This window comes from Phoenix dactylifera, chromosome 6 (assembly GCF_051530095.1).
Source record: "Phoenix dactylifera cultivar Ajwa chromosome 6, Ajwa_hap1_PhDact_Kaust_v1.1, whole genome shotgun sequence".
Classification (NCBI taxonomy): Eukaryota; Viridiplantae; Streptophyta; class Magnoliopsida; order Arecales; family Arecaceae; genus Phoenix; species Phoenix dactylifera.
In genome coordinates, this window is record NC_143195.1 from 4,901,575 (window position 1) to 4,928,986 (window position 27,412).

At 39.3% G+C, this 27,412-nt stretch overlaps 2 protein-coding genes across 4 annotated transcripts in view; both read right to left on the bottom strand.

Annotated features, from left to right (window-relative positions):
* Positions 1 to 27,412, bottom strand: part of LOC103716598 (uncharacterized) — a 281,358-nt gene that overhangs the window by 86,536 nt on the left and 167,410 nt on the right. For both annotated transcript variants that reach the window (XM_089923826.1, XM_089923827.1), the window contains 10 exons: positions 22,007 to 22,083; positions 21,813 to 21,930; positions 21,193 to 21,276; positions 14,351 to 14,446; positions 14,157 to 14,258; positions 4,848 to 4,916; positions 4,235 to 4,330; positions 4,048 to 4,155; positions 640 to 753; positions 427 to 510 (listed from right to left, as the gene is read on the bottom strand). In XM_089923826.1, the coding sequence (XP_089779952.1) occupies positions 427 to 510; positions 640 to 753; positions 4,048 to 4,155; positions 4,235 to 4,330; positions 4,848 to 4,916; positions 14,157 to 14,258; positions 14,351 to 14,446; positions 21,193 to 21,276; positions 21,813 to 21,930; positions 22,007 to 22,083 (948 nt within the window). The remainder of the gene's footprint in view (positions 1 to 426; positions 511 to 639; positions 754 to 4,047; positions 4,156 to 4,234; positions 4,331 to 4,847; positions 4,917 to 14,156; positions 14,259 to 14,350; positions 14,447 to 21,192; positions 21,277 to 21,812; positions 21,931 to 22,006; positions 22,084 to 27,412) is intronic.
* LOC148714369 (uncharacterized) lies at positions 16,079 to 19,556 on the bottom strand. Of its 2 annotated transcripts, XM_089923829.1 has the most exons (5): positions 19,467 to 19,556; positions 17,578 to 19,320; positions 17,360 to 17,493; positions 17,196 to 17,271; positions 16,079 to 17,103 (listed from the first exon to the last, which is right to left on the bottom strand). In XM_089923829.1, the coding sequence occupies exons 2-5, from the start codon at positions 19,316 to 19,318 to the stop codon at positions 16,079 to 16,081; spliced, it is 2,976 nt and encodes a 991-aa protein (XP_089779955.1). In that variant the 5' UTR covers positions 19,319 to 19,320; positions 19,467 to 19,556. The 2 variants fall into 2 exon arrangements, with proteins under 2 accessions (XP_089779955.1, XP_089779954.1); XM_089923828.1 differs by lacking the exon at positions 19,467 to 19,556 and having other exon boundaries at positions 17,578 to 19,327.

Sequence of the window (27,412 nt, forward strand, 5' to 3'; positions counted from 1 at the left end):
AAGGAAATTAAGGTTAGAACTTAGAACAGCAGCTAAAAGAACAAGACGAACAAATGGAAAAGAGAGGCCAAAGCGTAAAACCATTCATATGATGATTGCCATCTCTAGTTGGTCAACATCTAGTTATGATCCTCCATCTGAGCTTAGCTCATGTGCTCTGTGTGAAAGAAAACCTGAATCTCAAAAGTTTCTAGTGCAAACCCATCGCCTAAACCTTTAACCAAGACAACTGGCATTTAACTTCACTTGAACTAGCATATCTTCACCATGTCTAGCTACCCAACATAGCACCTATTCCATAGAAAAGATTCTTGAAACCAAAATACAAAGATTAATGCAAATAATTCAGGGTAACCTAGAGTTCAAAACATACCCTTATTGGTTATAGAGAAATAAATAAGAAAAGAAATTAACAAGTTGTCATACCTTAGACGAAATAAGAAAGGAAGACATACGAGGACTATCACCCAGCATGAAAGATATGTAAGCAAACATCACAAGGTAGCTTACCTGATTCAAATTCAGAAGAGACAAATAAGTTAATAATCTTCAATTTTCTAATGGTCTGCAGAATATAAAGTTTCCATCACTTTCCAGCAAAGGGAAAAATCAATTTGGCATTGCACAGGCAATACAGACCGCTATAGTTATTGCATCAGCAGTACTTTCTCTTTTCAGTTCTTCCTGGATAGAACTTTCTGATGAAAAAGAAAGAGTAAGATTTTGCAGCTGAACCATCAGCCCTAGCTCTTCCTGCCATGTATGGACATCATTTGAGGACGATAACATAATAGAAAGAAGATACCAGGAAAAGGATAATAATTTGGATGCAAACAGGTGCAGAAATAATGCCATTAATTTAAAAGTATCCAGAAGTTCCAGCATGTTACCAGGTCTCTAGTGCACAGAAAAAAATGAGACTTGGCCAGTATCCATATATCAAGCAATAACATTTTATTAAGTTGTTTTATTGCATAAGATCTATAGCTTTTGGCATTGTCCTCAAGCAATGATCGCCGGACCAACCCGAATCGGGCAGTTCAATTCAGTAAGTCAAAATGGTTCAGCATCACATCTCGGTTTGGTCACAAAATCTCCCCCTCACTCCATTTGATGGTTAGAGAGCCTTCGAGAGCTCTCTCATTCGCTTGGCTGCCAGAAGCCGTTCATGCCCCCCTTTTTTTATGCTAGTCATCATCGATAAGCTCCCTCTCTCTCCCCCTCCCTCCTCTCTCCCTGCATCCACAGCAACCCTCCTCCCTAGATTCTGGCCCTCCGCCGATGAACATTGGCCCTCTTCCATGGTCCCCAAACCCCCAATGGGCCCCCATTAGACCCATCCCGTCGAATCTTGGCTGATCTAAGTGGATTCAGTGTCATGTATGACATCCGTGCTTTTGACCAACCAAAATAAGAGAAATTTGTCACTAGTAACGTAGTAAGCCTCCCCCCTCTCTCCCCCTTCCTCCCTTCCTTCCTCCCTCTCCCTCTCCCTTCCTCGCTCTCCTCCCTCTCCCTCTCCTTGATTTGGTATTGCACTAGAATGGCACGGTACAAAGCTCACACCGCGCCAAACTGGTCGCCTGCTAGTATAAGTCCCAATACCGATTCATTAGACCTTGTTTTATAGTGTTCCAAATGGGTACAAGTATAACATAGCTCGTTATAGGTCCTAAACTAGCTCCCTTCAAGGCATAAAATAATCACCACCACATAAAGTCAGATCATTGTCGGTATAACTTTTCTTATGTTTTGATATTTATTTTATTTTTACTAAAAATTTATATTTTTCTATGAAATTAATAGAAAAATAAAGGAGGTGTTAGATTACAAAAATTAGCATCATGCTCGGGGCATTTTCCACTCAAAACTAAATAAAGGAAACTTAAAACCTTGAAAAGAACAATACTTTATGGGGCACCATAAGATACAATAAGGTGTGATATCGGTACCATACCCAGTCTCATAGCAACATGCAGTTCAATACCACAACTATGATCCTTGGGAAAAATGTTGTCCATGCATGTGACGATTCATCCAAAGTTCCAAACTATCTTAGTTAATATTAGGGGTGATAATGGACCGTATAATATTCTTCCAAATCCATTTTCGTATCTAAGTCTATCCAGATATGGTTAAAAATTAGAGCATCCAACTAATATCCATATCCATATCTGTCAAAGAAAAAAAGAATATGAATATGGATAGAAAACCACTCGATTCATATCCAAGTATCTGATTCTATGTGGAACCCTATTTAATTTTATATATCGCTCAGAAAATTTTAAGCAAAATATATAGCCATATTAACATGCTATTACCTTGACTTACCATCCACTTAGTAATATCTTTGATTATATGGTCATAATGTTTAATAATTCGACTTATATCCATATTTATATATATACTTCTAGCATCCAATTCATATCCATATCCATTCAAAACAAACATGGATATGAATTTTTACATCCGACTAATATCCACAACCGTATCTATATTCATCAAATAAATAAAATATGGATATGGATATACTAGTATCCAATCCGTATCCGATTTGGTTTCAACCCTAGTTAATATGCTTGCCCATTCAATATGATTATTCTTGCAACAACACAAACATTAGTGAGTGCACACCATGGCACCAAATTCTGTCCACTTATATACAATGACATGTGGCAACTAATCAATATCGGGCAGAAGTTATGGCCAAGCCTTACTAATAATTAAGTTCTAACTATTCGTTAGTTCTATTAGTTCCCTCTTCTTTTTAGGTGATGACTAAAAGATCAATTAAGATGACACTTCTCACGATATTAGATACATTATGTCAAAGAGAAGGGAGACACATGAAAACATATGTTAAGAGAATTAGAGCAAGGTGGATAAATAGTGGCAGTAAGGATTAAGTAAAACAACATTTAAACTTTAGGATGATTCATAAAGCAATCATTAAGTCTACGCTATCATAGACTCAAATTATCAAACAAAGAAAGCATCCAAGGATGTGATTGAGCATCAAAAGCAAAAAAAGTAAGAACAATAAAGCTAGAAAGACTATTATTCGAGGGAGCACTGTAGTTGGATCATCCTATGGTCACAAACAATGTAGATGTTCAGGCAACCCCATGTCATAGGATACTGTAGTTCATTATATCATGTAAGTGTATTTGGTCTCAAGCAAGCACATGAGCATAAAAAGACACAGGATTAATAGAAGAAGAATGACATATGCATACTAACATCATAATCTCTATTAAGATATCTGCTCCTTTCTTCCCCTCTCCGCACTCTACAACAAAGTGAACATGCTGCAACTTTTACTAATAACGAATTCCAAGATATATATACCATGTTGCTTCAAATTTCAAAGTGCATATTTGGATATATCCAACACGTATCAACTACCAGTATTTGTTGGACATGGCCAGGATACATGTCAGATACATAATTCAAGTTTTAAGTTTCAAAAGAATTAACGGAAAAGATCATAAAACTTCTCGCATACACCAAGGATACTTCCAACATACTTCTGGACAAGGTTCGCTGTACCGGTCGGTACCAGTCGGTACCGAGCGTACCGTACCCGTACCGATGGGTACCGGTATCGGTACACCAATGTCGGTACGGTCGGTATCGAGCGTACGGTACCGTACCGACACTCGGTACGCCTATACTAGTGCGGCACCGGTACGGGGTTCGGTACCGGTACGGCGAACCTTGCTTCTGGAGATTACGGGGACAACGTTTTTAAATTAATTTTGACATTTTAATGATAAGCATGATGGATGGTTAATATAATCATGAGTTGCCTGCTTTCTCTCAATTTGGCAAGTTTCAAGCCCCTGGTTTTGTGTATAAATAAATAGTACAACTGAATGGAATGCTCGATAAACATGGTAAAAAGTTAATCAATACAGCTCGTTATGGTCACCAGCAAAAATACTAGTTTAAGGCATTGAAAGCATCTTTATACAACAGTATTGTAGCACTAATGACATTACATGTGGCATCATACATAGGAAGGAGGAAGAGCATGAAGCCATGAACCTTTACTAAACGAATGAAAGCCTTTTCCCAAGCCACAGCCTTTCCATTCTCCATGCCAGTTTTGTCAATTTCATTGTTCACTGGATATGTCACCACAAAAGCAGAAGCCTGCCAACAGAACCAGTACTAAGAAGTAGTACAGTTTGTATAGAAGAAAACTTACATGTTAAAAAAGCCAAGAGAATACCTCAGAGTATTTACTACCAGAAAATCCCCCTAATGCTGTCGCTGGATCCAGAGGAGCCTGAAATGCACTTAGACATGTTTCTGCAGAAGTGTAATGCTGATGGCCATTTGCAAATGGTGCAGGGCGTTTGCAATCAACCAATGGAATTCATTAGCCGGTAAACACAATTGTCAATACAATAGTTAAGTCAATAATGTCTACCATAAGATTAATTAAGAATTAAAATTTATCCAGAGAAAAGCAATAACTGGAAGCAAAATATTTTTGTGTTTTATAGTCTCTTGGAATAATTAGCAGATGCATTATGCATGCATTAATAAAACTCATACGTCATACCTACTAGTGCATAATGATAAAATTGCATCATGGAAATATGAACAGTCGGAAAGATGAAACTAACTTCTTTGCATCTCACAATTGGGCAGTGAGAGGTCCCGTAAAAAAATAGACAATAGCAGAACATAGGATGGGCATACAATTGAGCAGAAGTGCATAAACAAAATTAAGATAAAAATATATGGCTAATCAAGATTATGAAATAGAAATAGTGCATTCTGGGAACTTGGAGCAAGAATAGAAAAATATCTATGAACATAAAGTACAAAGAATTTACCTGAAAACAATACTCAGCATGGTTTACGCCGCCATAACCATCATAATTTTTTGGATCCATTTTGTAATACTGGTAAAAGAAAATTCTTACAATAATCAGATAGAAGATGCATTGAGTAGAGCATAATATAGAAAGAGCTGGGAAAAGCATTCTATTTTCTCAAGAAAAGGTAGAGTATTTTGACAATGAATGTCTTTGGCCCATAAATAGGATATAATTTCAATAACCTATTAGGATTGTCCACAACAACACTCATGCCTAAAATAACAAACGGTGTCATATCTAACTGCAAAAAAAAAAAAAAAGCTACATCTAGGACATGTCAAAAAATAAAAACATCTAGAGAAAACATAATAGCCAAAGTACATGAGTTCTACGATGCTACTTCGCTATATGAAGTTATGAACAACAGAAATCTACAAATTGTTATGAAAACAAAAAAAATGCAGGTACAAAAGTGATGGCTTTACGGTCGGCAGAACCGTCCTGAACCGGGCAGTTCCGACTACTCCGAGCCATACCGGCAGCTCACCGGTAAGGTTCTGGTAACCAAAACAAAAGCCATTGCCGGAGCTTGAGAAGGAGAAGGAAAGAGAGAGCGAGCGGTGGAGAGAGAGAGAGAGAGGGAGAGGGCAAGAGGCCGACGGAGGCCGCGGCCCTCCGCCGGCGTCCGCCACCCTCCCCTCTCCCACTTCTCTCTCTTTTTCTCTCCCCCACGGTCTGCGTGTCGTGTCCTCCATCGGTACGGGCCGGGCACGACCGGTACCGACTAGTGCCGTCGAAAAACTTGTATGGCGTCCGGTACCGGTTCTGCCGACCTTGGATGGCTTAATAGTGATTGAATACAAGGTTGGCGAAATCGTCCCGAACCGCCTGGTTCAGGACATCCCGAGCCGTACTGGCGGCAGACAGGAATGGTTCCAGCAAAGAAACTGAGACACCATCGCCAGAAGAGAAGAAAGAAAGAGAAAAAAAGAGAGAGCGAGCAAGGGAGGGAGGGAGAGGAAGAGGAAGGAAGGCGGAGGCCGACGCTTGTGCAGGTGGCGGAGGCCACAACCAGACCCCTGTTTCATTTGAAACAGAGGTCCGTCTACTAAAAAATTTTGCAATTTTTAAGTAAAGTTAGTCGCTAAAAATTTTAATTTGCCGACTTCACGTAAAAATCATAATTTTTTTTAGCGGTCGAACCCCTGTTTCGAACGAAATAGGAGTCCGGCCACGGCCTCCGCCACCTACACCAGCGTCGGCCTCCGTCAGCCCTCCACCACCTCCCTCCCTCTCCCGCTCGCTCTCTCTCCTGCGGTCTCCTATGTTAGTACAGGCCCGACACGGCACAGGCCTATACCGACTCATACCGTCGAACAACTGGTATGGTGCCCGATATCAGCACAACAGATCCTGATTTGATGTTTAGTAGATCTAGAGATATCTTTTAGAGAATCTGAATGATAAAGGTTTAATCCCACATAAAGGCATAAATGAGCTGAACATTAGCGAGCTAAGGTCATATCAAGCTTGTCTTGAAAATTAAGCATGGCCAACTAGGCTAGAGTTGAGGTATCACATGTCATGGACATAGCTAACATGCAACTGATCCGATGTACGTCAAAGGATAACCAAAGGAGCAAATTTGTTCCACAGTAAATTCAGATCTTAGTTTTAGAAGCTTGGTGTAGATTAAAAAACAAATATTGGAGGTATAATGAAATAAGAATTACATAATCGAGTCTAAACAAATTTGGAAGAACCTAGTATCAAGATAAAATAGAGATATTATCAAATTCTTATCCAATCACATCTAGATTGTTTGTAATCAAAGATTGCATAACCGGTGCCAACAGGCATGCTAGACACCAGTGATCAATATGGTACGGTAACGGTACAATTCCATATCGTACTAAACCGCTATATACCAAAACCACGAGGAGGAGAGGGACAAGGCCGGAGAGGAAAAAGGAGAGGGAGGGAGAGGGGGCAGAGGAAGGAGAGGGATGGAGAGCGGGAGGAGAGAGAGGGGGGCATCACCAATACTGACAAGCTTCAACAGGATTGGACGGCCATTGACAGCTTTGCAACAATGGAGAAAGGCTAGAGAGAGGTCAGAGGTCAGATCCGGACAGGAGCGAAAAGCTGGGGTCGATTCCAAGCTAATCCATTTTTGTCTTCCATCGAAGTGATGTTATCAGAGCCGATTCTGAGCCCTCGTCTTCCAATTTCCGCTTCAAGGGGCGAAGAGAAGCAATCAAAGCTTCATTTTCCTCTTCTCTTGCATCATCGGTCACGGTAGCCAAGCCGTTCTCGGGGCCAGTACTCTCTTGACGGCGTCGGCGATCGGGCCATCAGGTTGCTCCAGTTGAGGATTAGGATGTAGCATTTTTCGGGAAGGGGGAGAAGGGAAGTGGTAGTGGGCTAAAGGTTTCGGAAGGGGGAGGCAGAGGGATTGTGGGGATCTAGGGGTTGGGACGACGAATTTGAGGGGTCGAGGTTTGGGGATAGAGCGAAGGAGAGCCTCGAAGGCCCTGGAACGTCGAACAACTCAAACTATGGAGGGTTGTTACGAACCAAAGAAAGAGAATCGCTCAAACCATCGGGTGTTATTACCGAACCGTAAAAATCCCTACGAACTATTCGGACTTGGCATCGATTCGGTTCAATACAAGGCCAAATCACCTGATTCAGATCTGTTCGACAATCAATGTTTCTAATATTTACTTCGACATTGTATCAACTCAAATCCAAGCAAATTATGGGAGATTTTTTTCCACAATTTTTTTCCATATTTTTTAAAAAATTTACTACCCTTCCAGAAGCAAACGAATGTGGGCACATTCAAGGTCGGTTCGAGGAGGTTGTACAACTGTAAATAGGGGTTCCTAGCTAATGTAGAAGTCATCTTAAGTTGAATCAAATTTCTAGTTCTCTTCTATACATTTGATGATTTTGAGATTTATGTTTTTGTTGCTTTCCACCTATCTTGCTACTCTATTGTCGAGTAAACCTTCCTCCTCTATGAAGAAAGATCATTGCGTGCGATAGGAGCTCAGAAGGCCCAGATCAAGCTTAGGCCAATTAATTATGAGCCTAACTTGCTTAGGCTTGCTTCATTAGTAATAAGCTCCAGCGCAATTGATGATGTGGCGCCAAGGCCAGTTTGGCATACCGTGATGCCTTGGGGTTCAAGAGATTAGGAGTGACAAAGGATTCAAGCAAAGGCCCATCAATGGTGCTGTCGTCATCAAGTCTACCTAGGAATTCAGTGAGCCTAAACCACTTAGACTATGGCCAACTGGGTACTCCTTCACTAAAACTAGTACTAAGCATATGCAATGCACATTTGAGGGAAAAGAGAAGAAAGTGATAGAGTACAATTTGTATAGGAATCGAATCAAATAGTCCAACAAGTTTGGAGCTCAAATTAGAGAAATATACAGTCCAATGACTCCAATCTATTTGGGAGTTTTATAAAAGTATCTAGTTTGATTGAAAAATGACGAGAGAGTATGTGCGGTAGCTAATGCAGTTGACGAAGTTAGTAGGCTAATTAACATATTTTTAAGAGGAATAGGAGTGTATTCTTGGCAACAAGGTATGCCGTCTTAGTACCAAGCCCTGTATACACCAGTACGGAGGCCAATTCAGCATACCCAGTGTTGGTATGCCCTTCGTACCGTATACTGGTACTATACGATATGCTCCGTGCTGCCTGATTCGGTATGGTATGCCATACCTTGCTTGGCACAAACAGAATCAAGAAAGAATATTTTCTTATTCCAAAACTGCCACTTTTATATATAGTATGGAATTATGGATCATGGTTCAAAGTTTCGGCCGAAACGAATCCCTTTCAATGGAAATAGATCAGTTTTGACCTCTATTTTGGTTGAAACTAGTCTGAAATGACCGAAATTTTCAGTTGCAGTTAGCTCTAGCCGGGTTTGACTAGTTTCGATCACTTTTGACTGATTTCAACCGAGTTTTGACAATTTTCGCCAAACTGGCTGAAGCTGAAAGTTTTGTTATCTATATTTGGCTTCACAAGTATACATGTTCAATGTATCTAATGTTTTCTAGCATTTTAAATATTATTAAATATCACATTTATATAAGGCTTTAAAGTTTAAACCTAATTTATCTTATTTTTGGCAAAGTTTTGTAATTACAGTGGGCAAGATGCCAATTTAATGTGTCTTTACTAACTAGAAAGCATTATGTGTTCTTATGTTTTTTCTTAGTCAAATGAGACTTTTTTCCTCTTTTTTTGGAACAAAAAGAAATATTAAAATTGAATAGCAAAAGAAATTGGATTTTTATTTAGATAAATCTTTTCTTCTTTTTGAATTTTTAAAAGGTAATATAATGAAATATCCTCAAATGGTTTTTTTTATTGCTTAGATGAGTTATTAAAATGAAATAAATATGCTTTCATGATTCGTTTTCTTAATTTTTTTCAGTTTTTGGATTTTTCTTTACTTTTTCCCCAAAACTCAAAAACTTGGAGCGAAACTATAATTCTAAAACTTGGAGTGATACTATCTAAACCATCGAAACTAAAACTCTACTCAGACGATGGAAACTGAAACCAAAACAGAGTTTTTGAACCTTGGTCTAAATATATGCACACTGCCTTTTTGTCCATAATTTATTTTATTTTCCCAACTGTGATCAGCCCACATTTATATGTTTCTTTCCATACTTCCCCTTCTTCCTTTTCTTCTAATTCATTCTTCCTGTTTTATTCTGCTTACACTTCTCTTTTGAAATATTCTTTCCTTTTCACTCTTGTCTTCCCCTTCTCATATAAAAGATCCTTCTTGTTCCTCTCTCTCCTTTTTCCACTTTCATTTCCCTTTTTCCATCATCTTCATCCTAAATTTTGTATTTTCTATGATTTTTTTTCTTTTTTCTGTTTTTTCCTTGTTGCAATCTATTCCTAACATGAAATATGGGATTTTGAATAACCATATGACCTATGAGATCGAGTTTTTTCTTGTTTTTTATCCTTCTCAAATTTGCACCTATCATGTTTGACTTTTAATAATTTTCTTTTGTTATCACCTATCATTCTTACAATTGAAATGGCAGATTAATTTGTGATGAAATCCTGACAATAATTTTGATTATCACCTATCATGCTTTAATGGTTTTATCATTCATATGAATGATTAAAAAACAAAGAGAGAGACAGTTCTTTATTATTTGACCCATGTATTTTTCTGCCATTTTAAAATGGACCACCTAGGTCCCCATGGAGTATATAAGTCCCTATCAACTAGGACAGCCTAGCCAACTTGACAACCTTGGCTGTCAGCAGTTACATGGAAGTCAAAGACAAGCTTGTCACAACACAGATTCCCATCCGCTGTAGATTACTTTTAATTGGGATGCCAATCTACAATGGATGGAAATCTACATTGAGACAAACTACATGATCACGAGACAAACAGAAAGTCTCAACAACCATGACTTCCAAGAGAGTAAACATTGAAAACCAAACAATCATGAGATTCTAGAACAAGATTTCCACAAATAAAATATATTTAGCTTAAAAAGTATAGAATAATAAGTAAATGGATGCCATTAAAATAGCAGGACTTAGTTTTGCCAAAGCAAGAGCAGTAGATTTATGAGAAGTAATAGTCAAAATAGATAAATAATAGCATGGGCAAATGCCTATCAAAAATAAAAGCATTTAGAAATTAGGATACATTAAAACTATACCATGAGTTATGAAAACAAATATAAGCACGGAAACCATTGATACCGAGAAAGGAGCCTGAGGAAGAAATCTTTATAACGGTTGGAGATACTACAAGTAGCCATGGTAAGGCTGCTCGACAGGGAGCCTTGGCACAATGATAAGTTTCTCCATTGTGACCACTCGACTCCAAAATTGTCTAGCCCAAAACCAGAATTTGAAAAAAAAAAAAAAAAAACTCTTTTAATTGAGCACGTGCTCTGCATTTGCTGTGGGAGTGTGGGCCGCACATGCTGAGAAAAGGTGGACTCCCGATCGGAGTCGCCTTCTTCTCCAAAGCTTGATTCAATTCCTATTTATCCCCATGGATCCCTCCGACCTCCATCATTATTATCAGGCCTCAAAGATGAGCATTGCCATTGTTTTTCTTCCCTGTTTTCATCTCAAACACTGGCCACCACCATCACTATGGCCGCGGCCAAATGTCACTGGAAACCAGGAAACGACTCCTCATTCTTTTAATTAGTCTTGCTTTCCATCTTCCTTAACTTTAGGATCAAGGATTCCATCCAATTAGTCATCGGATTTGGCTGAGAAAGGATACCTTATTTTGGTTTTCATTCCCCTATTTTGGTTATTCACCAGAGACTTTGGGTTCTAAAAGGCTCCAACCGCCAACCATGGCCACGCTGAGCTCTGCATCTATGACGCCCCGAGCTGCCCCCGACCATGGTTGTCCTTGTAGCCATTCTCAAGGTGTTTCGAACCATCGGAATGATCTTTATTTTCTTCTCCCTATTCAGGCATCGCCCAGGCACCGCCATTTCCACCGTCACTAGCCGATGGATCTTCCTCATGGAAGGCTGCTACCAACTGGAACCCTACAATTTTTCTCCTTTTTTCCATGTTAGGGAGAGAAAGTAGAAGTTCCCTTGTTTTGCACCATCATCATGCCCTTTCTCTCATATTTTCCCACTCTTCTTGTGTCTTTGGAAGGCTTCTACCAACTAGAACCCTACAATTTTTCTCCTCTACTCCATGTTAGGGAGAGAAAGTGTAGTTCCCTTGTTTTGCACCATCAGCATGCCCTTTCTCTCATATTTTCCCGCTCTTCTTGTTTCTTTCTCTTTTCTCTCTCTTCCTCTCTCTTGTAATTAGTCATTCCTTATTTTTCTCTTCCTTCCATGCGACTTTGGTCGACTCTAGTAAAAGGAATTTGACTACTTTAGTAGCCATGCAATGTGTCGGTCCCTGCCCGACCCTCATTACCTACTAGACTCCATTATCGTTAGCCCCTGTTGTGTTATTGTTACCCTGGTCCGACCCTCTTTCTATGATTTGATTGATTAGATTTCATGATTAGGCTAACCGGATAGTTGGATTCCACTATCCGCCAGTCCTAATTTTCTATAATCGTCCGAACCTTTTCTAATTATTGGACTCGATTCTATACATGCGTGTAATCATCTGGACAAGATGTCCAGCAAGGGCATGACATGATTCATAATTGAGGATTTGAGAGAAAATTTTTGGAATTATTTGGATTTGTCAGTGATTGTGAGTTAAGTAATGTAACTCTTTTTCTAGATTTATCAACATATTATTGATTATTATAATAATAAAATTTGAATCGTACTATTTCATGATGTATAATTGATGCATTAGTACTTTATTATTGAATATATCTTATTCTGGAAGATTATATGATGCATAGCAAACAACTGTAGAAGTACTATAACACGGCATATTATTCTCAATTTCTAATAGTATTATCTTTGGATTACACTGTAGCCACTAGCTAAGTGCTCCTTCAACCTATTTACCCCTCCTCTCTTGAATTTTGTGGTACCAGTTGCACTTCCAATGGTGTCGATCCGAGAGTATTTGCTCATAATCCTAACCAATATCATGCTCTGGCTCTTTCTTCTTTTTCTAAATGGCTCCATTCCTCCAGATTTATCAACTATGTTAGTTTATCAATTATTTAAAAATAGCAAAATTTGGTTATGATGAAGATAAATTTATTATGTCAAAAAATACATATGATTTATCTAATACATAATACTAATTTTTCTTTTTCTATTTATTTATATATTTTTAATAATTTTTAAATTTAAAAATATGTTTAAATATCATAAATTCAGAAAAAATATGTTTTCTACTTCCGAAATTACTTCTGAATTAAGTAATAAGTACTACTATTTTTTCAAATTAAAAAATAATTTATATTTTTAATTATTTTTCAAATTAAAAAATAATTTTTAAATCTTAATATTTGAAAAAAATTATTTAACTCAAATCCATGTAGAACCTAACAATGGATGCTACATATATTTTTCTAGCCCCATGAGGTCAAAGGCTACTTATTTTTCAATTTTTTTCAAATTTAGGCTTAGACCACTATGCGCATAATCATATCAAAACTTAAATAAAGGAACACCAAATTTGGCTGGAGAGTATCTTTCATGCCCATAAATACGCTTAATTTTACATTTTTTTATAATTTTTATTTTTTATATTTTATATTTTTTAATCCAAAAAATATAATTTTAATTTTTTAAAATTATATATAATCCAAAAATTAAAAAATTTTATGTCATCATGTAGATCATCCATAGATCTACAACATATTAGAAAATCAAGCCCAAATCAAAAATTTTGGTATGATGTCCTCTTATTTTGCAATTTTTAAGCTATTTTTTCAAGCCTCCCCAAAAAAAAAGAGAAAATGAGATATGAGAGAAAAAGCACGCCTTATTTCGGCTTAGAGCTTCCTTCTGAAGTGCTGAATTAGTGTGATTTTTGTCGAGAGGAACAAGAAAAGGTGGAAAGCTCTTTGCCGCTTAGAAATTGTAACTCAGGACCTCACCCAAAAATAGCTAGCTGCTTAGAAATTGTAACTCAGTTCTGGCTGGTATGATCTGGTTCGGTCCTTTTTCGGTTGGTTCAGGGCGAAATCGACTCTAATGGATGAATGGACCCGGTTTCCCACCGGGTCGGCTCGATATGGGCCAAACCTGGTGGTCCGATCCGATTCGGACATCCTTAACTGTAGCAGTATTGTAGCACGGCATATTATTCTAATAGTATTATCTCTAGATTATACTGCAACCATCAGTTAATCAAGATTGAACTGTAACATGAAGTCAATCTATTTAGAATAATTATAAATGTTTATGTTTCATAATATGATCATCATCTGCTTAGCTTCTTAAGCTTATAATTAAGTGATCAGTTAATAGTTAGGTGTTTAGGTTTTTATCTTGGGTTTGAGCTGCCTAGTATATCCTAGGTGCAGGGATTGATTTCGGTAGATTGTTGTGCTACCCTTCAGATATTTCCTATACTAGTAGCTGACTTGCCATATGATGTAAAGAAGGATGAAGATTTAAATAGCGTTCACCACCCCTTTTGTACATTACGAATGTACTTGAAATAAAAAAAAAATAAGTGAAGTCGGCAAGGCACATAAAACAGAAAAATAACATTCAGAACTAAGAAACACAGACATAGGCCAAACTTCAAAGACAAGGTGCATCCCAAAAAAACATTCCTTGTTAAGATCATGAGAGAAAACATCACAAAAAAGTTTATTAAAAAAAATAGTTCTGCACCTGCAGTACACTCTGAGTGGCACAATCTTCACCAAGCGGCTTCAAGCAAATATCAGTAAGGGATACAGTAGATCCAGAATAATTTGCCCGTAGACCATCAATCTTTCAAAGCAAAGTAGCAGAAAATCAGAAATGAGCATCCATATTACATAAAGTTGGAAAATTGCAATGATAATTGTTTGCATACCGTGTACCTTTTTTTGTATTTCAAAAAGCAACTTTATATTTTTATCGGTCACAATACTAGGTGGCTTATCATGTTTTGAAACTGGAACAGTGGCTAGGATGAGCTGTAACAGAAACAACCATTTATTAACACTGAATTAACCCCAGAAGAAACAGAACAAAATGTCTGATGAAAAAGAGACTGAAATGTTTATTATCAAATGTACTTCATGATGTAGTTTTATATTTATCACAATCAATGGAATCAATGTAAATTAAAATGGATGCAGTAGTTTCATAATACCACATCAAAAGCACATGATTTCATTAAAAGAAGTCAAAATACATACATCATCAAAGCAAGGTTTGCAGTATCGATGCTAAACCCATGTAGTACCCAACCAGTACACCCCATACCAAGTGTTGGTATATATTATTTGGTTCATATCTCAGTACCGACACTCTATACATGGAACATATCGAGTCTCGATACTCTATCAGTACAGTAAGGTGCACCCTGTACAGGATCGTACAGTCTAGAAGAGCAAACCATGCACAAAGTCAGCACATAAAGGAGTTTGAATACAAAATCACTATTAAGCAATATATAACCATCAAAAGAAAAACATCTATTATTCTACTAACAATATGAAAACAAAGTAGAGCAACTACCATATTCTCACTATATAACAGAACCCGTATGAATATATAATAGTGAAATTCTATTAGTTCAAATAAAGCATTTCAAGGGAACCTTTTTGAAAACAGGGAACCTCCCACCATCTTATCTGGATCAAGTGCACCCCTCAATCAAAAGAAAGTGACTCAACTTCATAAAATAATCTAAAGATATATTGGCCCATTTTATGCCTTCACTTCTTAGGTCTGCGGCATTCCCCAAACAATCAACACGAGTAACAATGCCCAGACCATTGTCCCTTAAACTAGCTATAAACCATAACAATCTGTGAGCTGGAACTCAGCAAGGAATAATGTTTAAAAAGTAAAATATGAAATGTGCAATTTTCTACATCACTAATTAAAATCATTTGGCTTTCCCTCTGTCAAGAGTTCGTACTTAGCAGGGTTTTAGAAACTAGCAATACCATCCCAGCAAAATGATACTGCAACAGACCCTTGGATGATGTAACCACTTGGACCAATACATGCCTCCCATATCAGTTTGTACCGGTCAATACTGACAATTATACTGAACTGACAGTAATAGTTGCACACTAGTTGCTTTTAATTCTTATTGATTCTGACAGTCTAGGTCTGTCTACCAATACCGTACTGCAAGGTTCGCTGTGTCGGTATCGGACCCCATACCGGTGCCACACTAGCACGGTGTCGGTACGGTATAGTATGAGGTGTTTTCAGTGTACCAAGCAAGGTCCGCCGTACCGGTCCGGTCCGGCGTACCGGTCGCCGGCCGGACCGGTACGGTACCGGTCCGGACCGGTACCGTACCGGTCCGGACCGGTACGGTACCGGCCGGGCTCCACGAGTCAGACTTTTTTTTTTTTTAATGTTGTCTCTGTTGGATCTTAAATTAAATGAAAATTGATGTTTTTTTATTACTTTTTTCATGATTTTTGATATTTTCATATTTAAATTTAGGGTTGAAATTTGAAACATATATGATGCATGATTGCATGTTACGTTTTCCTCCCGTTCGAAATGATAAAATCATACACATAAAATATCTTCGAATTAAGATACAATCATTTACATACATTTAAAGTACTCTAGGATATCTAAAATCGGGACGAGTGCCGATGGTTCTCGTAGATATCTGGATCATAAGTATAATCAGGAGGAGGCAAATCAACCCAATCAGAAGGAACACGCGCCAGGTTATAAGAACTGTCGGATCTCTCGCTCACGCTCTGGCTCTGAGAGGTGTCCTCTGATTGTGTAGGGGCCCATCCAAATATGGCGGAAGCAAAATCCAATGCACCATATCCGTATTCGTCAGGCTGAGGCTGTGGATAATAGAATCCGTATCCGTATGTCCTCGGATCTGCAGTCGTATCCTGTCTTCCTGAACGACCTCGAGGAGCCCGTCTTCTATATCCAATAATATCCTCACGATCTCTATCAGGTGGTCGACCGTGGTCCGTATCCTGTGTAGCACCCATAAATTGGGACTCACCGGTGAAATAAAGACCACCCTCCGGCTGTGTCTCATGAGTACCATACTGTCCTCCGCTCCCTCCATGGCTAGAAGATCCATCACCACCAGAACCTTCATCGCTACTAGTCCAAGTCTCTTCCTCGACACTCTCCATTGGGATTCTTTGTTTTCCTTTCCTGGCCCTCTCTGTCTGGCTCCCCTGTGCCTGCGGCTGATCAGCTCTGGGAGTGCGTGGAATATTGCGCTCAGCCCATTGCTCTGGATCGACCCCAGCTTCGGTGGCTATGAAGGTAGCTGGTCGTGGAGGCGATCCTGGCTCGTCAAGCTCGGGCTCCTGCTGCTGGCCTACAAGCCAGCCGAGTAGTGGATCATCGTCATCAGCGGTGAAGGACCCGTAAATCGGATCTGTATACTTGAGCTCCACTTCCTCCTGGATGCACTTTAGCCTCAACCGCAAATTGTAATGCACATAAACAAGGTCGTTGAGGCGCTTTTGCGTCAAACGGTTTCTTTGTTTGCTGTGGATAAGGGCGAAGGTGGACCAATTGCGCTCACATCCACTAGAGGAGACTGTTTGGGAGAGGATCCGGATAGCTATCCGCTTTAGATTTCTCGCGGATCCGCCAAAATGCACCCACCATTCAGCTGCAAAAATATTTATGAAGATTACATATATGATAGTTCCATAATAGTAACTAAGTAACACCAGGTGAATGTTTTGCTGATGTGTCACGTACCTGGATTCATATTGTGTTTGCTGACGACAGCCGCTCGTTGGCCAAAACTGTAGCTACCCTCTCTAAATAATTTGCTCTGTGAAAAATAAGCATAAGAAAACCATGTTAATAATTGAAGATGCTGATATACTTACACATGCTAGTAATTACTAAATCATAATTACCTCTTCAAGACATAGGGCCGCTTTTTCTGGATCTACCTCCATCTTGTAAATCACATTACGCAAAGCATCCAGAAGTGTTTCATCCATACCAATTCCATCTATGCTGTACTGAAACTGGGGGTTTAGGTAGTATGCTGCACATATACGAGACTATCTTAGCATAATTATATAATTATATCCATCACTATAATTGTCACTATAATTATATCTTAGTTTACCTGCTAGATGTAATTCCGTACCCATTTGCGCTCCCCACCGTTGCTCAATGATGTTGATGTATGACCGGCCATGTGCTGGATCTGCCTCCATAATCTGATCCTTTGCCTTGACCATCATGTGATACAAAAATCCCATCTGGGGGTAGATCTCGCTATCTACGGCCCGCAGCACTTCATATAATGGTTTGATAGCCTTGACTATTGTAGTAGCCCGCTGCCAGAATGGTTGTCTCGTCACCAAGTCTTCTATCTTGCTCCCTTCAGAGCCGGCATAAGAATATCTACTATCATACCACTCCGGACTGGCAAACATCTGACGTAAGGCTCCTCTCTTCTCGAGTATGCTATCAAGTGCGATGAAGTTGGTAGCAAACCGTGTGACTCCTGGTCTCAGAATCTCTCCCCCTGCATACTTTCTCATCAATGAAAGAACCCAGTTATGGTTATAAATATACCTCGTAATGCGTTGGGCTGTCTCCACCGTTTGTTGCACCCTACGGATCTTTCCAATGTCCATCAACATAAGATCGATACAATGTGCAGCACATGGGGTCCAGAAAATATGTGGCCGCCGCTCCATCAAAACTTGCCCGGCAGCCTTATATTGCGGCCCATTATCAGTGACGACCTGCACGACATTCTCCTCTCCTACCAGATCAATCACATCCTCCATAAGTTTCAGCATGTACGAGGTGTTGTGCACAGAAGCCGAAGCATCAATCGACTTGTGGAAGAAGGTCTTAGCATCACAGTATGTCAGGAAGTTGATGATGCTCCGCCTGGTCGGACCGGTCCAACCATCGCACATGATGGTTAGTCCATATATGGGCCACTTGCTCTTGTAGGAGTCAATCCAATTCTCCAGCTCCTCCTTATTGTTGTCAAGAAGCTCACCGTATATATCCTTCGGGCCTGGAGGAGCTACACCGGGACCGGCAGCTTGTATGGCGGCAATGGCAGACCTGTAGTATGTATTGTCTGCCACATTCGCTGGGATGTGGCTGAAGTGAAACCAGGATCCAATAGCTCGCCACATAGTTTTCTTCTTATCCTTCATCCACATTGTGTCTACCCTCTGCTGCCTTGAATCTCTACTGGGGAGAGCATGCGGATCTACATCATGAATTGTCGCTCCTTCTGCAACTCTTCTAGATGACTTCTTTCGGCTACCAAAACCACCCAGCATAGATGCAATCCGGCCACGTTCTTTGCCGACGCCCTCCCTTACTGAAGTTGTCCTCAAGAACTCTGGATCTTGTCTAGTGCTTCGAGAACCGCCGCCCGACTCGTATGCAGAGGGCCCAAATCGAGCCCTATGCCTGGCCACCTCCTCCTGCTGCCACTGATCATCCAGGCTTGCATGCATGGCCGCCTGAATATCTGCCTCCTCCTCATCTAGATCCTCGACCTCCTCTGGCTCCCTAGAGTGATAGGAAGGTGGCTCTGCCGCTTGGCGATCGACCTCCGCCCTCTTCTTGGAAGCCACCTCCTTCGCTTCTTTGGCCTCAGCAAGATTCTGCCTCATCAGCACACGAATCTCGTTAGGACAATTTCGGCACGTAGCAACCTCACCGGAATTTCCGGCTAAGTGTTGCTTCAACCTGATTACCCCTCCTCCCTTGAAAACCTTGTCGCAAAACTTGCATTGAAACTGGTGTCGTTGCCCCTCACTTCCAAGTCTTCGCCCATAAGACCAGCCAATATCACGCTTTGCAGGGTTCGTTTTTCTTGATGGCTCCATTTCTATCATAAAAGGACAACTTATCAAAAAATTAAGCTAATAAAGTAAATTTTTGCATTATCTTATTATTTAAGTAATTTATAAACTATTTTTTTTAAATAAATTATTAACAAAATTAATGAAATAATATAGGATAAAAAAACCGCACCTTAAATAGTCTCCGCTGGATTTTTTGGGCAGGACCTCCTCCTCGCTATCTCTCAAATCTTTCCGTCTCCGCACCTTAAATAGAACCCATTTCTATCATAAAAGGACAACTTATCAAAAAATTAAGCTAATAAAGTAAATTTTTGCATTATCTTATTATTTAAGTAATTTATAAACTATTTTTTTTAAATAAATTATTAACAAAATTAATGAAATAATATAGGATAAAAAAACCGCACCTTAAATAGTCTCCGCTGGATTTTTTGGGCAGGACCTCCTCCTCGCTATCTCTCAAATCTTTCCGTCTCCGCACCTTAACTAGAACCTCTCAAGTCTCAACCTCAAATTGTTTGGGAAAGAAGTGAGCCTCGTTCGGTTTTTATAACCGAACGAGAGGCTTAAGTTAATCCCAGATTAACAGAAAATTCCAGCTTAGTAATGTTAAATTCGTACGGAAAGAAGTGGCCGGTCGGCCGCTTCTTGGTTTTTAATGGGAAGGAGTGGCCTCCGGCCACTCCTTTTCCTATTAAAAAAAGGGAGAAAGCTGTGGCCTGTCGGCCACAGCAATTTTTTTTTTTTTTTTCATTGAAAGAAGTGGCCGGTTGGCCACTTCCTTCACAAAACCACGCGCGGCGCGTGGTTTTTGAAACCACGCGCCGCGGTGGTTTTGGGAACCACAGCGCCTCGCTGTGGTTCCCCGAAAAAAAAAAAAAAATTGAAAGAAGTGGCCCCGTGGGCCACTTCTCCCTAAAACCACGCGCGGCGCGTGGTTTTTGAAACCACGCGCGCGCGTGGTTTTTGAAACCACGCGCGCGCGTGGTTTTTGAAACCACAGCGCGAAGCTGTGGTTTCGTAAAAAAAAAAAAAAACCACCCGTACCGGTGCGAACCGGCCGGTTCGCACCGGTACGGGTCCCGTACCGGCCGGTACGGGGTCCGTACCGGCCGGTACACAGATGAAAACCGGATATACCGGTTTTCATCGCTCTCCGGTACCGGTCAAGCACCGGACCGGTTCGTACCGGCCCGTACCGGCCGGTACGGACCGGTACGGCTTTCCTTGGTACCAAGTGTCCGTACTGATACAATATGATACGCCCTTACCGCCCAGTTCGGGCCGGTACGGTGAACCATGTTATACTGGTAGCATACCATTCCCAAAAAAACCAATATAGGGTTCAGAACATGTATTTGTACAATTGGTACAAGATGAGAGCAACAACCATATGACTCTGCCTTTCTAGCTAGTGAAAAAGGTAGAGCAAGAATCCCCAGATCTCAAGATTTTGTTTGAGCCTCAGCCTATCCTTGCGTCCCTCTTCTAAACCCATGTTTTATCACAATGCCAAAGCTAATAACAAAGGAAAGGAGTCTATGTTCATCCATATTTATTCATGCCAATGCCAGTTTGTGCTGGCAAGTAGACCATAGTATGTAACCATGTATCACCTGGTATGCAAAACATAGGCATCTGCACCCTGACACTCAAAGAATGACCTTGGTTCCATGAAGAAAATAGCCCTACATTTTCCAAGATCGATTTTGAATTTCTTATCAGAAGTTGATCATATTCATCACATAGAAACATCTAAAAATAAAATAAGAATCAAGTATAATATTTTGTGTTTTATTCTCTGAAAGGTCGCAATTTTTTTCATATTCCTTCAACATATGCAAATTCTAATACAACCTACCTATAAAACAACATAGCAAAGAATAAGCAAGTACCTGTTCAATTCTATAAAAAGGGGCAAGGTGGCTATCAAAAAATTGCTTTTCCTCCACAGCCCTACTTCCAGGACCCACCCAGAGCTGCATAAGAACATAGAATATAGAAAAACTAAAATAGCTATAAGCCTATAATAAACAGCTGGAAAACAGATATTAAGAGCCTTTATAAGATGTACAAACATCCATGCAGAACAGATACAAGAGTATGTTAGAATCATCAAAACAACATGTCCTCCCAGGCTAAAAACCAATAGAATTAATCTGAGAACATAAAACTTGACAGTAAAAACTTGACTTTTACAAATTTTATTTTTTGAAAGAGAAATTACTCATGTAGATAACATCTCAAACATTCAAGATGTCACACCAGACTGTTAGGCCAGCATACCAATGATGAAACTAAAAAGGTTATGCATTAGTAATACCAAAATGCTAGCCTTCAGGATGCAAAATGACCCCAAGATTTGGTGAACATACTGTTATCACATATAATATAGTTATTATGGATAATCAGATTGGAACCAAAACACGTACTGGCCTATTATCTATAACAAACTAGAAAATGTTTGCATTTCCAGAACCATAAAAATTTTAGACAAAGAAGCAAGACATGATACCTTTTCCGGTCGTGTCTCAACCTTGAAACGGAGGAGACCTAAGCAAAGGAGAAGAGGAACGGCCATTGATAAACACAAAACCAGCGTTGGATTTCTGGAGACAAAGGATCCATAAATCCTGCAAAGGATAATTTATACATGATAAAAACAACATTCAGCAAGCAATACGAATTCAATCACAATGGATAAACAACCTGAAGAAATTTGATATATGTCCTTGAACAAAAGAGGGATGCAGCATTTTAACTACTGGAGGAGCCTCTTCAGATACCTGAAATTGAATCCCAAAATTTCATCCATCAACGCAATTGCTAATATTAAAATACAGCATGTTGGCAATGTTAATTTTAAACCAAAAGGTTATATAAGCCTAACAAAAACAAAGTCTGTGCTAGAAGTGAACAGTCAGAAGTCAACAAAACCACAGATATATGAAAGTATAAACGGTAGTATCCTGCTTCCCAAAAAAAAGGTTGTGTCCAATATATTACATAGTAAGTATGAAGCAGACAAACTAACACAAACACACAAGAACAATCATATGCAAACATATATATAATTGCAATAATATATAAATAACACTCTTGAAAAGAAAAATAGTTGACTTCAACGATATTGATTTAACTAAAGCCCCGTTTGGCAAAAGCTTTTGGAGGATCAGAAAGCACTTTCTGGCTCTCCAAAAATACTTTTGGATAGTCTAGTGGTGTTTAGTTAAAAATCAAAAAGCTTATTTGGCTTTGCTAGAAAGATGAAAGGTCTACTTGGAAAAAGCTCTATTTTGGAGCCTCTCCAAAAGTGCTTTACGGCAAATGTCAGAAAGTTGTTTGGGTTTTAATAAAACTTTCTAATGACCAAAATGCCCACCAACAAATTTCATGATTACATCTTATATTATATCATATGATACCATAATATATTATTATACTATAAATACAATAAAATATAATATTATAAAAAATTAATAATATATTATGTTATATTCTATTATATAATTACATTATAATAGTATAATATATTATATTATTATCATAGTATGTTGTACCGTACCGTATCGAATGGTACCAGACATACCATACCGTACCGGTACTGGTGGCATATCAACCAAGGATTGTCGAACCGGTACCAGTAGGCGTACCGGTCGACCACCAGACCGATTCGAGACAGTGCGAACCGGTACCACTAGTTTAGCCTAGTTTACGCATCCAAAAGCTCAAAAAAATTTGGAACCGGTACGAGCCGGTATGGTTTGTCCAGTTCGGATTGGTACCGTCTGGTCAAGGTTCGCCGTACCAATGGTACCGACGTACCGGTCAGCTCCGGTAACGGTACGGTACCGGTGCCGAACCGAGCCGAACCGATACCGTACCGATGGGGCACATTCGGCCTGGTTTCGACCCCATCGTCGTTTTTTTTTTTGGAGTTCTTTCACTTTTGAATATTTTTTTGACGTTTTTATGTTTAGGTTTAAGGTTAAAAGTAGATGATGCAACTTATTACTTCCAAATGATTCAAATAATGAGATGAAGAACATAAAATATTTTCAAATTAAGATACAATCAATTACATACATTTAAAGCACTCTCGAATATCTAAAATCGGGTTGAGTGGCACTTTGGAAAGTGCCCCAGTGCGGTACTTTTGAAAGTGCCAGCCTCTGGCCAGCGCTGTGGTGTGGCGCTGGCACTATTTTTCAGAAGCGAACCGGTGCGAACCGAGCGGTTCGCACCGGTACGAGGCTCAAACCAAACGGTTCCGACCCATATTGGGTCGGAACCGTTTTATACCCCTGTACCGGACCGGTGCGGCTCGGTACCGGTCCGGTACGGGCTGAACCGACCGGTACAGGTCGGTTCAGCAGACCTTGCGTCTGGTACTATTTTTTAACGCCGAACCAGTCTAGTCTTTCATCGGACCGATTCGATACAGGCTGAACCAGCCGGTAAGGGCCTGTACCGAGCAGTACGGGATGGTACAACAGACCTTACTTGTACGTGTATATAACATGGGTGCACAATTGAAGTGCATCCAATGAACTTAAACTTCTACCATATCTATAAAAAAATCCTGAAATCTCGAGAAATCTATAAGAAAAATAAAGTAACAAAGTTATTTCCTGCATTCCATTATAGTCATGTTTCTTGATTGTTTGATGATTTATGCTTCCAGGTTCTATGATAGCTGATATGGGCAAGCACCAATAGAGGGATGTTGCTTGGTTACATGAGAGAATGTCAGGCCAGCAACACAAGTGGCAATGCAACTATTAATGAAAGATAGGTGATAGTAGTGGGAACGATAGATTGAAAAAGCACCTTGCAAGGGTTATTTAGAAGTAACCAAGTGTGATAGAGTATTAAAGAAAGTCAAAGAATAGATGAAGCATCTATCCAATATATAAGAAGAGAGAAGATGAAGTAGCTGCAGATGATGTTGATAGATGGACAATACAATGCTCAATGGACCCATAACAGGGGAAGCAATATAAGGAACAATTGAGCAGCAGCATAGGATCTCCAATTAGATGATGAGGAGAGTCAACCTGATGTTATGGAGGCTCCCGGGTTGAGAAAAGCCAGAGAATTATCCAACTATCAATGGGGGAGCATAAGCAAAGACAGGGCTTAGTTTGGACTAACACAATTTACAACATGGTGGTAGCTTTGGCTTTTCAACAGCCAAGGGTTTGCATACAAATCATCGAATAAATATGTATGCTCACACGTAACCAAGGTTCGTTTTCTCAGTGGACCCCATACTAGTGCCACGCTAGCACTATGTTGGTACGGTACAATATGGAGTCTTTTTGGCATACCGAGTATTGGTACACAACCCATACCGAGTACCAGTACGGTCTGGTACGCCTTGTACCATCTAGTTCGAGCCGGTACGGCGAACCATGCACATAACTGTTCTAACATGTGCCAATTGATGTCATGGGAAGATATTTAAGGACAGGCTAGGAGCTCCAAAGATAAGGATGCAATTAACCCAAGAACCTCTTACATATCCCCAAGTATTAGTTTAATTCAAAACGAGTAAATTAAAACATGTAAGATGAACCTTATGTTGATATTATTCTTTTAGTTGCAGCAGAGTGGTCGATCCAATATGGTAAATCTACTCCTATACTGAAGAAGTTTATTGTTTGCATCATCTCATAGACTATTTCATCAAGTGACTGAAAGAAATTGGAGCACCTTTACAATTTTTCATTCATAGATTAAGAACAATATCATGCATGACAAACTTATGCAATATGTTTGCGTGCATACAATATGTAATTGAGGCTTTGGTAAATTGAGCAACAATATGTATATGCTTATGTGTACCAATCGATACCCTTCATTGGTATGATCTTCAGCTGGCAAGTACCATACCGCCCTTGGTATAGGTTCGATGTCAGCAAGGTAGGCCAAACCAAACCAACTACCCGGTTCGGCCCATAGTCGGGTTCCAAACTGACTAGAACCTGCCGGAACCAGACCGAACCAGCCGGAACCGTTCAGAACCGACTAGTTCCATTCACACTCGTTGCGAACCGAACTCGCATCGACCAACCCGATTCAAAACTGAGCCCCCTCTCCTTTTCTTTCCTTTGTTAAAGGAAAGTGTCTGTTTCGTTTAGACTTGAGTCTACATGGCTCTCCCTTCCCTCCAATTTGCAAAATCACACTGATTCAGCGCCATTGAAGAAAGATCCAAGCCCAAATAAGGTGTGCTTACACTTTTCTATCTCATTTTCTCTATTTTCTGGGGGGCTCCAAAAAATAGCTCGAAATTTTTGATTTGGTCATGATTTTATGATATGTTGTAGATCTATGGATGATCAAAACGATGACATAAAAATTTTTAATTTTCAAATTATATATAAAATTTAAGAATTAAAAATATATTTTTAAAATAAAATATATATATATATATCATAAAATTCAAAAAAAATTGCAAACTCAAAAGCGTATTTAGGAGCATGAAAGCTACCCTCCAACAAAATTTAGTGTCTATTTATTCAAGTTTTGATGTGACCATGCACATAGTGGCTTACGCCTAAATTTGAAAAATATTGAAAAATAAGTTACCTTTGATGCATACCTACGAACCTAGAAAACTATATGTAGCATCCATTATTGGATTCTATATGAATCTGAGCTAAAATTAATTTTTTAAAATATTTATATTTAAAAATTATTTTAAATTTAAAAATTAAAAAAAATTAATACCAAAAATTATGAAAAATTAGTAGCACATATTATATAACTCAGAAGTATTTTTTGAAGTAGAAAACATACTTTTATGAATTTATGATATTTAATTATAACTCTCCGCTGTCAGCGTACTTCTCCGTTGTCGCCGCGGTTGCAGCAACGGTCCATAGATCCCCGAACTTGACTGCTTCGAGACCATCTCCGGATCTAGCCCCAACTTCCCCATTCCAAAAACTATAGCCAGCTCCAGCTTTTTAATTGCGTCCAGCAACTCGCCTCGCTACATAATCTTCACCTGCCTTGCCACTAGGTTGGAAAGGCTACATTAAATCATACTTGAAAATCAAGGTATCTAATTAGAAATTTTTAAACTATAAGGACCATGCAAAAACATTGTGAAACTTAAAGGAGCAGAAACATAATTGGTGCAACCTATAATCGATTACTACAGGTGTAGATTGATTTCATAATAATCAATTATGGTGCGATTGATTAAACACTTCAACAAATACTCGTCATCCCAAAAGATCATAGAGGTATGTGAACGCAAAATATAACATGATAGATATCTTATTAATGAAGGCTAATCAATGAAATATAACTAGTGCAGCAAACTGAAAATAACCACAACAGAATAATAAAAAAAATACTACCAGTAAATTCGGATTCCAAGAAGGTGATAGATGGCAACGATGGTAATGATAATAGGTGGAGATAATGATTGATGGACGAAAAAACGAGGGATAGGCAAAAGATAGTGATAGAACTAGTCGGATAATTACCTCTGCGAATTTGGTCCCTCCAATCCAATAAGAATCTTCAGGCCGCACCACGGTATCAAGATGAAGGATGACAAGGTCAAGATGGTGGCTCCAACAAGAAAGAGGTCAAAAAGCCGGATGAAAGTGGAAGAAAAAGGATCTCTCAAGGCTTCGCCTATGGTGGCACTCACCTTTCTAGAGTTTCTTCTTCTCTTTTTTTTTGGCTATTGTCCTCTCTTTTTATAAGTCGAGTTACTGTTTTGGGAATAGTAACCGGGTCAGGTTACTGTTCCGTGAAAAGTCATGGGTCGATTTACTATTTCGTGAACAGTAACAAGTCGGTTTACTATGCACCTAAACAGTGTTTTTTTCTGTGCTGTTTTCTGCAGATTTTTGCGTATTTTTTTCTCTTTTCTAACTTCCCTCCTTCCATACATGCACAATTTTATTTTCAAGACTATCATCCATCCTCCTTTGTTCACAGAGATGAGTGATGACCGTGGGCATTGAAGAAAGGCTAAGGCTCAAGCAATTGAGTATGGTGGTTTGGAGTTGAATTAGGCTTCCTATCACACCTAGGTGGATCCTTTTTGCTTGGCAGTACTAGTACATGACCCGATTGAAAATCCAAGCC

Coding starts and splice junctions, on each gene's coding strand:
- LOC148714369 (XM_089923828.1), bottom strand. CDS start 19,327: ATGATAGAAATGGAGCCATCAAGAAAAACGAACCCTGCAAAGCGTGAT. Junction 17,272..17,359: donor CGGCCCTATGTCTTGAAGAG/GTAATTATGATT, acceptor TATTTTTCACAG/AGCAAATTATTTAGAGAGGG. Junction 17,104..17,195: donor CAAACACAATATGAATCCAG/GTACGTGACACA, acceptor ATATTTTTGCAG/CTGAATGGTGGGTGCATTTT.